Consider the following 11,944-nt stretch of genomic DNA (forward strand, 5'->3'; position numbering starts at 1 on the left):
GAGTTAACTCCGAAGAAAGAGGCTACAATTGATAGCAAAACTAAGTCTACCAGAAACGGGATCATTTCAAGTCAAACACCCAGCCAGGCAAAGAGGCCTCCTCCAAGTTGCAGGCCCAGGGCCGCCTGCCTTGCTTCTCAGGCTAGGAACCGAGAAGGAGGGGAACTTGAGAGCGACCGCCGAGAGCGCCCGGCGCCTTGACCCCGGGGCACCCGCCCTCGCCGCCCGCTCCCGGCCTGCTTTGCATTCTCCGCCGGCTCAGACTCAGCGTCGGCCGCTCGGACTTTCAGGAAAGAAGTGGAAACTTCAGTCGGGAACCTTGTCCGAGAAACGTTTTGCAGACACGCAAAAATGAAGAGCGACGAGTCCCCTGCAGGGCAACCTTACCAGCGGAACCACCGGCCAGGATCTGCCGAGAAGCCTCTTTCGCGAAGCCGACGTTGGTCTGGGCCGACATCTCCGCAGCCGGGACGGCGGAGCGGGCTGAGCTGCGGGACGAGCTCGCGGCTGAACGCCGGCCTGCAGAGCCGGGGCTCCGGAGCCTGGGATCCGCGCTAGGCTGGGCCTGGCACCGAGCAGCGGCGACCCCGCGACTGCTCGGGAGCTGCGGTTCCGCGCGCAGACTCACTGCGCGATTTCCCGCGGGTCGGAGCCGGCCCGCCGCGCTGCTGCAGGGGCTCCTTCTCGTCCCCGCTTGGCTCGGCTGGCTCCACGAGGGACTCTGGAGCGGAGGAGACGCGCGGAGGGGCTCGGCTCGGCCAACCGCAGCAGGTCGTGTTTGGGCTCCTAGATTGGCGCCCACACGCTTCCCTATCGGGAGCGTCCTGCAGTTTGTCAGGCTGCACGTGCCGCCTCTGATAAAGCAAGTGGAGAAGTGGCCCTGGTCTGGAGTTCCCTCCGCAGTGCTGCCGCGACCCTTGCTCCTCCTGGCAAGCCAGACACAGTGCGGTTCTAAAGATAGGACAGGTGGACAAACTCCCTGCAGTTAGCTGTCCGGAAATTGTGGACTGTAGCAACTAACTCAGAGCAAATCCAATTTACAATTGTCATACAATTGAGCTAATATAGTAACTATACCAAAAATGGTTTGGGCTGAAGGAAATTTATCTTATACCTCATTAAATTGAGTTTTATTTACTGAAAGATCAAAAAGGAAAAAAAAAAAGGTAGAAGAGGCATTATGACAAGTAAGTGTCTTCTGTACCCTAGAGGTCAGTGGTTTTCAAAATATCCCAGGCAGCATCAGCGTGATGTGGGACTTTCTAAGAAAGGCAAATTCATGATCCCACCAGGACCTACGGAACCAGAATCTCTGGACATAGGGCTCACCTGTGCTTGAATACGTTCTCCAGTGATTATCACACACTGAAGTTTGTGAACCACTGACCTAAATAATCAAGGAAGTTAAGGAAATACTAGTGTAGTCTCTCTATAAAAAGTTTAATTACCACCCCTTTAGGATAGTTAGCAAAAGAGAAATACTAATTTATACTCTTTAAACCACAACTTGCAAATACTATACAGGAGAAAAACATTCTAATATTTTAATGGGCCTACAGGGTGTTATGTTCGTGAAATAGAGAAAGACAAGTACTATCTGATTTCACTTATATATGGAATCTAAAAAATGAACAAACAAAATTGAAACAGACTCGGACACAGAACTGGTGGTTGCCAGAGGGAAGGGAGGGTTGCAGAACTGGGTGAAGGGACTAAGAAACAAATTGGTAACTACAAAATAGTCACAGAGAAATAAGTAGAGCACAGGAAATACAGTCAATACTGTGATAACTATGTATGTTGCAGTAATGGAAATATGGAAGGGAACAATATGTAAAGTATATATATTGTCAAACCACTAAGCTATACACCTGAAACATATGAAATAAAATTGAAAGTAAAGATAAAATTTTAGAAAAATACCACACCTTTTAACAGGCATGATATAAGTACAAGGGAAAACAAGAAACATTGGTACCCCATTATATTATTTCTTAAACATGATATACAGTACTAAATATATTTAGTTTGAAACATAAAATTGCCATTTTTTGAAGGCCAAAATATGAATATCAGCAATATAGTATGGTTCAATTTGATATATATATAACTTCCAGTTAAATGCACAAAACAAACACTGGTTCATACATTTTTATTTCTTAGGCTGAACTATTAAAAGCTGTTAATGATGATACCTAACTGGCAAATTTAGTGATAAATTGGGGAGACTTACTGCTAGTTTCTCATTTGATTATAGTTTTTATTAAAAGTACTAAGTTTGGCCTGAGCTGTGCTGGCACAGTGGATAAAGCGTCGACCTGGAATGCTGAGGTCTCAGGTTCAAAACCCTGGGCTTGCAGAGTCAAGGCACATGTGGGAAGCAACTATGAGTTGATGCTTTCTGCTCCTCTCCCCCTCCCTTCTCTCTCTCATCTCTCTAAAAATTAGTCATGAAATAAACCCTTAAAATTAAAAAATAATAAAAATAAAATTACTAAGTTTGAAATGTTTACCAAGAAATAGTTTTCAAACATTTTTCCTATTCAGATAAAGCTTTTTAGCACTCTCAGTCTTTTACTACTTAAAAATTAGGTCTTGCCCTGGCCGGTTGGCTCAGTGGTAGAGCGTTGGCCTGGCGTGCAAAGGTCCTGGGTTCGATTCCTGGCCAGGGCACACAGGAGAAGCGCCCATCTGCTTCTCCACCCCTCCCCCTCTCCTTCCTCTCTGTCTCTCTCTTCCCCTCCACAGCCGAGGCTCCATTGGAGCAAGGATGGCCCAGGCGCTGGGGATGGCTCCTTGACTTCTGCCCCAGGCACTAGAGTGGCTCTGGTTGCGGCAGAGCGACGCCCCGGAGGGGCAGAGCATCGCCCCCTGGTGGGCGTGCCAGGTGGATCCCGGTTGGGCACATGTGGGAGTCTGTCTGTCTCCCCATTTCCAGCTTCAGAAAAAATACAAAAATAAATAAATAAATAAATAATAAAAATTAGGTCTTGAGTGCAATAAAGAATTACTTATTCAACAAATATTGAGAATCTATAATATATTAAGCACTAAAGTCAAAATCTCAGAGCTTATAGAAAACATTTTCCTCACTTTCCAATGAGGAAACTGAGTTTCCCAAGATCACACAATAAGTAAAAAATATAGGTGGAATTCAATTCCAGGATTTCCTCTCCTAATAGCAATGGGATTATATATTTAAATATTAACCACAAGCCAAATTACATTCTATCACACAGAAGTTTAAAATAATTAAATGTCCCCCAATTTAATTTTTTATTAATACTATATAAGAAGGGATATTTTAAAGTAAAAAAAAAAAAGTCACAACTATTAAACCCCAAGGAATACAGTGAACCAAATTCTACATTCATTCATTCATTGAGAATTTACTAAATTTCATCACTTTCCTATGTGCTGGCAATGTAATAGTTAGAATCCCTAGCAGAGCACATATTCCTACCATCTTGCAATGTAAGTAAAATTGTGCCTTCCCTAGATTATTTTAGGAAAAACAATAATACTCTGAGGTCAATAAAGATTTAAAAGCAGGCTTTTGATGTTATCAATGTATTATTTCTATGAGTAAGTACCTTAAAATCTAAATCTTAACCTGAGGAGGTAGATACATGTTTGCAATCTCACTAAACACTCAATCTCAAGACCCCAATGGATTCATTCAGAAGACCCTCACAGACATCCTTCCAAATACCTTGTTAGAAAATTGCCACCTCTTAAAATTCTTGACTAGAACAGATTTCTTTGAGTAAAAAAGACCTGATATCACATGTAAGCTAGTTGAACATTTCTAGAATAGTTGAGCAATCTAGGTATAAGACTGTTCTGGGTCCTGGCTAGTTGGCTCAGTGGTAGAGCATCAGCCCGGTACATGGATGTCCCAGATTGATTCTGGTCAGGGCACACAGGAGAAGGGACCATCTGCTTCTCCATCCATCCCGCTCCTCTCTCTCCCTTCCCCTCCCAAATCCATGGTTGAGCACATTGGCCCCAGGTGCTGAGGATGGCTCTCTGGAGCCTCTGCCTGAGGTGCTCAAGATAGCTCTGTTGCAAGCATGGCCCCCCATAAGGGTTTGCTGGGTGGGGGTGCTTGTGGGAGTCTATCTCCCTTCCTCTTTCTTGGATAAATAAATAAATAAATAAATAAGAACATTCTGGAGTTTGGGAATCAGCCAGTGTCAATTCAAAGTCAACAAATACCCAATGTTCTAAGGGCTCTGGTTATAGGATATATCCCTGTAATGCTGGGAAATTTAGCACTGGAGCAAAACAATAATAAAATGTACTTGATTTACTACTATTTCATTTTCCCTACATTCTATCACACACTCATTTTATATAATTATTTTATATGATATGCAATATCTTGAGATTAAAGTGCTAATGTATCAAGCTTATATTTTTAAAATTATTATTTATTTAGCTGATCTTTGTTCAGAATTACATAATTGAATTATTGATTTATCAGTTTGCTGAGTGGCTGGAAACTAAATCTTCTGACAATTTCTTCAATGTCTTTAAAATTTTTGTTATTAGGTCTTTGGATCAGCTATTGTTCAAGACCAAAATAATAGTGGCTTATACAAGACAGAAATGTACTTTCTCCCTCATTTAATAGACTAATTGTAAGCCATGAAATAAGGCTCCATCCAGCAGAGAGGAAGAAAGGTGACAAGAATAAAGAAAGCCCTGGAAATTATACAAATCTCACTTGGTCATGAGAGCTATCCCTAGACTGGGAAAAGTAGTATTGTGCTGGGTTGCAGTGTTTACAGGAAAATAAAGAAATTAAAAAATAAATAATAAATAAATTATATATATATATATATGCAAGAAGGGGAAAACATTGAGAACCAGCAGTGTCCACCACAGTTTAGGGAAAAGTTAGGGAGTGAAGAACCATCCTTTAAAATGTCAGTATTTGCTCACATTGAAAGATTTTGTTCTCAGCCCTGGCCGGTTGGCTCAGCGGTAGAGCGTCGGCCTGGCGTGCAGAAGTCCCGGGTTCGATTCCAGCCAGGGCACATAGGAGAAGCGTGCATTTGCTTCTCCACCCCCACCCCCTCCTTCCTCTCTGTCTCTCTCTTCCCCTCCCTCAGCCAAGGCTCCATTGGAGCAAAAGATGGCCCGGGCACTGGGGATGGCTCCTTGGCCTGTGCCCCAGGCGCTAGAGTGGCTCTGGTCACGGCAGAGCGACGCCTCGGAGGGGCAGAGCATCGCCCCCTGGTGGGCAGAGCGTCGCCCCTGGTGGGCGTGCCGGGTGGATCCCGGTCGGGCGCATGCGGGAGTCTGTCTGACTGTCTTTCCCCGTTTCCAGCTTCAGAAAAAAAAAAAAAAAAAGAAAGAAAAAAGAAAGATTTTGTTCTCCAGTCTAAAGTTTGCCTTCATCAATGTCTAACTAAAAGAGTTTGTTCTCCTCCAGTCTAAAGTTTATCTTAATCAATGTATAACTAGAGGATACAATATAATCCTATGGTACTCAACATACTATGACTGGAAACACATTTTAAAATACCATTCACTGAAAGATACATAGCTGTTGCAGGCCCAGAGATTCTTCCTTTATATGTCTACACTGTGCATATATAGATACACAAATGCAAATTTTGGCATTCATGGAACAGGTTTACAAATGTAAGCCGGCTTTTGCCTCACTCTGTAGAAGAGATTATAACTCTTGAACTATGTAAAAGATTATTGTATATTATTCTTATGCAAAAGTATTAGAAGTATTCAAATGTGCTGTTTGCAAGGAAGACTCTTATGTGCTTTAAAACCTGTGGCTCTGAGCATCATTGCTCTAAGTAAGGTCTCAGTGGCTTATCACATACAAATACCAAGCCATCCTGTTATTATTTAGGACATGTCTTAGGTTCGGGGGTATTAGAGTATCCCATCACCTAACAGAGCATTTCTAAATTCCAAGAAACTTTACTGGGCAGTGTGACAAAAGAATGACTTGGAAAACTTTTTTCAGTATTTTATTGTGATATAATAGAAACAACACATGGAGGTCGTTTATACAGGGTGGGCAAAGGTAGGTTTCATTGTTTGTATGGAAAATACTATAATTAATACATAATAATACAAGAATATACTTTCATGTACTTACAACTGTAAGCCTACTTTTCCTTACCCCTATATGACAGTTCTCTTATTTGGGACACAGCGGGGAATCTAGGAATTAAGGCCTTGAGCAGTCAACATGTAGAAATTCATGCACTTTCCTCCTAGGAGCCTACCAGGTCTTCACTTATAACTAATTTTAGACACAATTCTAAAAGGTTGGTAGGATGGGTATGTAATATCTTGTTTCATGGCAAATTAGAAAGAATAAAAGTGAATAGGGGAGGGGAAAATCAGGAAGATTCTAGGAGAGTGAAGAGCAACCTGCAACCTCCAGGCCACATTCCACCTACCTAGCAAATTGTAATAATTACAACATTTGTTTAATGTTTACCTTATCCCAGTGTTTTTCAACTGCCAGTCCACAGACTGGACTGCCAGAAATTTCATGCTGGTCCACAAGAGAGTTAACCACCCTGATGTTGTATTAAGATTATAGACCCAGTGATCTTAAGTTGAATTCACTTATGCTCAGGGTGATTTCTGCCTTAGCAGTCCCTGAAATAATTCTATTTTCACCAGTCCCCAAGTGCAAAAAGGTTGAAAACAGCCGCCTTATGCCATGCATTGGGCTAAGCATTTTATAACCTGTTATCTCATTCACAATATCCCTTTAACAAAGATATTCTTATCTTCATTTTACAAATGTAGAAACTCTATCACAGAGATTAAGTATCTTGCCTTAAGTCACATTGAGTATTTTACTGAGGTATTATTTGAACCTAATTATGTATAATTTAGAGGCCTCTTTCTGAATCCCTAACTTATTATAATAGTCTAATTTTAATTTCAGCTTTTTACCCATACAGAAAAGACTCAAGATGTAAATTTATTCATAGTAAAAAGCTTGTGTCATCCCTGACTTTGAGAAACAATGCACTGATAAGCTGGATCAAAACCCTTATATATCTGCAGTTAGAAAAACACTTTACTTCAGTGCTATAAGTCATGTAAATGTGAATGGTGTGAATTTTCCATTTATTATGTCAGAGTTTCTCAATAACAGCAACACTGACATTTGGGGACAGATACTTCCTTGTTGTGGGAGTGCTGCCAGATACCCTGAGCAATGCAGGGTATTCAGCAGCATCCCTGGCCTCTGCCCACCAGCTGCCAGGAGTAACTCACTCCCCAGTTGTAACAATCGAAAATGTCTTCAGATATGCCAAATGTCCCTTGTAGGCAAAACTGCCCTTAGCTAATGTAAGGCCAGAAGCCGGGGCCGGAGCCACCACCATCAAAGCAGCCCAGCCCAAGCAGGTTCGCATTGGATTCGGACAGTCGGTAAAGAAACAACGGAGCCACAAACTGGTGGGCCATAGTCTTTCATTCTAGCCTGCACCCGACGGGCAAGTAAAAAACACACACTGGGCTCCCAAATCCAATCACATTCAGTGCTCACAAAGCCACTGACTTATCCGAGTTTCCTAGAATCAAAGGTTTCTAGCTCACCAGCCTTATTCTCCTCAGTTCCCCATCTCCTTCCTTATCCCAGATACAAACTCTACACAAACTGGCATCTCACTCAGTACTCCGCCATCTTGGCTGCTTCTCCTGGCCTACTCCATGTGGCCTCCTTCTGCTCTCTGCTCTGCTCTCTCCTCTAATGATAATCTCAGGAACCAAGAGAGCAAACTCCCGTTCGGCCCCCACTTTATACTGTAGCTTCACAACCTCTAATCCAATATACAAAGTAGGGAAGTCTCTAATACAAAGTCACTTCTCTGAGGCATGATTGGATTGTACCACCCCACATCAAAATGGGGTGGGAAAGGCTTAATCCCAAAACCAAGCCCCAGGCTACAAGGATTCTCAACACACATTAATATCACCTGGGCAACGGCCTCTTCGTGGGCAGCGTCATATTTAACAAAGTGAGCATAATATACTCTATCTGCCCAACAGCTAAGAATAACTGGTTACGTTAAAGTGCTAGTAAGTGAAGTCTGTTTTAACTTTCTAGAACCATAGAATGATAGACCTGGAAGAGATCAGTTCCTTAGGTGACAGGAAGAGATTGAGGCCCTCGTCTAATTTACCAAACTACTTAGGGGAAGAGTTGGGTGGGAAAGCCAGACATTTCCTGATTTTAAAACTGATCATCTAGACATTGATGTCTGGGACACTACCATAAATTGAATACTGTAGTTACAGCACCAATAGTGATCCGTTTAAAGAACGTTTCAGATATTTTTCACCTGTTCTAAGCTATCTAGTGGCTTCCTGTCATCCTTAGAATTGAATCCAAAGTCCTAGCAATAGCCCAAAAGATCCTACAGAATTTGGCTTCCCTACCTCTCCAGACTCATTTCCTAACACCCTTTCACTCTGCTCTTATCACACTGATTTTCTTGGCATTCCTTTCAGCATTCCTAAGCATGCTCCCCTCTTGGCATTCCAGGAATGTTCTTTTCCTAGACATTACCATGACTTTCAAGCATCTGTACAAACATTACTTCAATAGGCAGCTTCTATTTGTCTAAAATTGCACTTCTCCTCAACCTTTTCACTCTTTAGGTAGGCGGATTTATTTCCCTTCATTACAATTTTCAACATTTAGATGTATTCTGTATTATTTATTCTTAGTCTTTTCCTTCTTTTGAATTCAGAAATCCTTGCAAAGGTGACTGAAATAGTGCCCAGAACATAGTAGGCAAATAAGAAATATTAATTCTGTGAATGAATCAGTCACAACAGAAAAACACCTCATACCCTTTAAGTAATTATTTTCCATTTACCCTTCTCCCATCCCCTGGCAAATACTAATATAATTTCTGTCTCAATGGATTTACCTGTTCTGAATATTTCATATATGCATCTACAGCTATAAATTTTCCTTTTAGCACTGCTTTTGCTGCATCCTATACCTTTTGGTATGTTGTATTTTCATTTTCATGTTGCTCCAGATATTGTTAAAGGTCGTGTTCCCCTAAAACAGATGTGTTGCAGTCCTAGCCCTCAGAACCTCAGTACGACCTTATTTGGAAATAGGGTCTTTACAGAGTAATCAAATTAAAATGAGGTCATTAGGGTATTATTTGTGTGTTTGCTTAGTTCTCTCTCCTTCTTTCACCCAGTCCCCTAACCCTCCTTCCTTCTAACAGCTGTCAGTTTGTTCAATGTGTCATGGTAAATCCTTCTACTGTGCTACTGAATTCAATTTACTAGTATTTTCTTGAGAACTTTTCATCAATATTCATCAGAGATATTGGTTTGCATTTATCTTTCTATGTCTTTGGTTTTGGTATCAGAGTATGCTGGTCTCATCAAATGAGTTTTGAAGTGTTCTTCAATCCTGTGGAAGAGTTTTAGAGGAAATGCTGTTAATTCTTATTTATTTAGAATTCTCAAGTGAAGCCATCTACTTCTGGACATTTCCTCATTGGGAGGTTTTTCATTACTGCTTCAATCTTCTTCCTAGTTACAGATCAGTTCATTTTTTAAAAAATTTCCTTTTGTTTCAGTATTGGTAGGTTACATGTTTCTAGGAATTTATCAATTTCTTCCAGGTTAACCAATTTGTTGGTGTACAGTTATTCACAGTATGTAGTTTCTTATAATCCTTTTTAATACTGTAACATGAGTGGCAATGTCCCCTTTCATTTGTAATTTTAGTTATTAGAGTCTTCTTCTCTTAATCTCGATAAGGGTATGTCAATTTTATTTTATTTTATTTTATTTTTTGTATTTTTCTGAAGTTGGAAATGGGGAGGCAATCAGACAGACTCCCGCATGCATCTGACCAGGATATACCCGGCACGCCCACCAGGGGGCAATGCTCTGCCCATCTGGGGCATCGCTCTGTTGCAACCAGAGCCATTCCAGCACCTGAGGCAGAGGCCACAGAGCCATCCTCAGCGCCCGGGCCAACTTTGCTCCAATGAAGCCTTGGCTGCAGGAGGGAAAGAGAGAGACAGAGAGGAAGGAGAGGGGGAGGGGTGGAGAAGCAGATGGGCGCTTCTCCTGTGTGCCCTGGCCAGGAATCAAACCCAGGACTCCTGCACACCAGGCTGATGCTTTACCACTGAGCCAACCGGCCAGGGCTAAGGGCATGTCAATTTTTTATTTTTTGCTATTACTAAAAATAAACTTGCTGTGACCAGATTGCTCAGTGGATAGAATGTTGCCCCAGCAAATGGAGGTCACAGGTTCAATTCCTGATCAGGATACATATGAGAAGCAATCAATGAGTGCACAACTAAATGGAACCAAGTGGGATGAGTTGATGCTTCTCTCTCTCTCTCTCTCTCTCTTTCATACTCCTTTCCTCTTTTTCTCAAATCAATGAGATTTGTTTTTAAAAATCAACTTTTGATTTCCTTGATTTTTCTATTTTCTATTTATCTCTCCTCTAATCTTTATTAATTCCTCTCTTGCTATAACTTCAGGTTTAGTTTATTTCTCTTTTCCTAGTCCTTGAGATATGAAGTTAGGTTGCTGACTTGAGATCTTTATTTTTAATACATGTATTTACTACTATAAACTTCCTTCTTAATACTCTTTTTTGCAGTATGTATCCCATAGTTTTGATATATAAAGTTTTTATTTTCATTTGTTTCCAGATTTCTAAATTCTCTTGTGATTTCTTCTTTGACCTATTGGTTAAGAGTGAATTGTTTAACGTCCATATATTTGCAGATTTTCCTGTTTTCCTTCTGCTATTGATTTTCTAGCTTTATTTCATTGTGGTCAGAGAAGATACTTTGAATTATTTCAGTCTTCTCAAATTTGTTAAGACTTGTTTTGTAGCCTAACATATGTTAGAGAATGTTCCATGTGTGCTTGAGAAGATTATATATTCTGATATTGTTAGGTGTAGTGTTCTTTATGTCTGTTAGGTCTAAGTGGTCTATAGTGTCATTCAACTCTTCTGTCTCTTTACTGATCTTCTGTCTTATTCTATCCATAATTGAAAGTTAAATATCAAAATTCTGTTGTAATCTATTTCTCCCTTAAGTTCTCTCAATGTTCATTTCATATATAGAGGTTGGCAAATACAGGTTTACAGTTGTTTGTATGTAAAAAGACATGCAGGTTATAATTATTATAATAGCTTTAGTAACTGTTTTGCATACTCACAACTATAAACCTACTTTTGCCCACCCCTGTATCTTAAAATTCTAATGTAGGTTTATATATATTTATAATTTATTATATAGTATGTGTGAATTTACCCTTTTATCATCATATAATGCCCTTTATCCCTTGTGACAGTTTCTGACATAAGTATTGACCACCCCTGCTCTCTTTAGGTCTTGTTTTCATAAAACATCTTTTCCCATTCTTTCACATCTAGGCTATGCTTCCTCAGATCTAAAATCAGTTCCTTGTAAGCAGCATATAGCAGGATCTTGCTTTCTCATCCATTCAGCTGATCAATGTATTTAAAATGGGGCATTTAATATATTTGCATTTAAAGTAATTACTGATCAGGAAGGACTTACTATTGCCATTTTGTTCATTGCTTTCTGTATGTCTTGTAATTTTTTCCCAATGTTTTCCTTTGTCGTCTCAATTATTTTGTTTTATTGATTATTTTATTTTATTTTTTCTAGTGGTCACCTTACAATTACATATATCATCTTAGAATTACAAAAAAATCTTTTTTAACTTAATAACGTAAATTCAGCCACATATAAAACTACATCTCTGACCCACCCTTGATGTGACTGATGACAAAAATTACTTTATGTTACATAGTATTAACATAGATTTGCAATTACTTTTTATGCTTTTGTTTTTTAAATTCCCCACCACACTTAAAAGTGATTTATGCACCTACATTACAATACTAAGGATT

General features: G+C 40.2%; 1 protein-coding gene across 2 annotated transcripts in view; it reads right to left on the reverse strand.

Moving 5' to 3' along the window:
* SLC25A21 (solute carrier family 25 member 21) overlaps positions 1-2,566 on the reverse strand; it is a 567,550-nt gene extending 564,984 nt beyond the window's left edge. The window contains exon 1 of one of the 2 annotated variants that reach the window (XM_066277783.1): positions 388-2,566. In XM_066277783.1, the coding sequence (XP_066133880.1) occupies positions 388-457 (70 nt within the window). In that variant the 5' untranslated portion in view covers positions 458-2,566. The remainder of the gene's footprint in view (positions 1-387) is intronic. The other variant, XM_066277782.1, reaches the window with a different exon arrangement.
* Between the last annotated feature and the right edge of the window lie 9,378 nt (positions 2,567-11,944).

This window comes from Saccopteryx bilineata, chromosome 4 (assembly GCF_036850765.1).
Source record: "Saccopteryx bilineata isolate mSacBil1 chromosome 4, mSacBil1_pri_phased_curated, whole genome shotgun sequence".
Classification (NCBI taxonomy): domain Eukaryota; kingdom Metazoa; phylum Chordata; class Mammalia; order Chiroptera; family Emballonuridae; genus Saccopteryx; species Saccopteryx bilineata.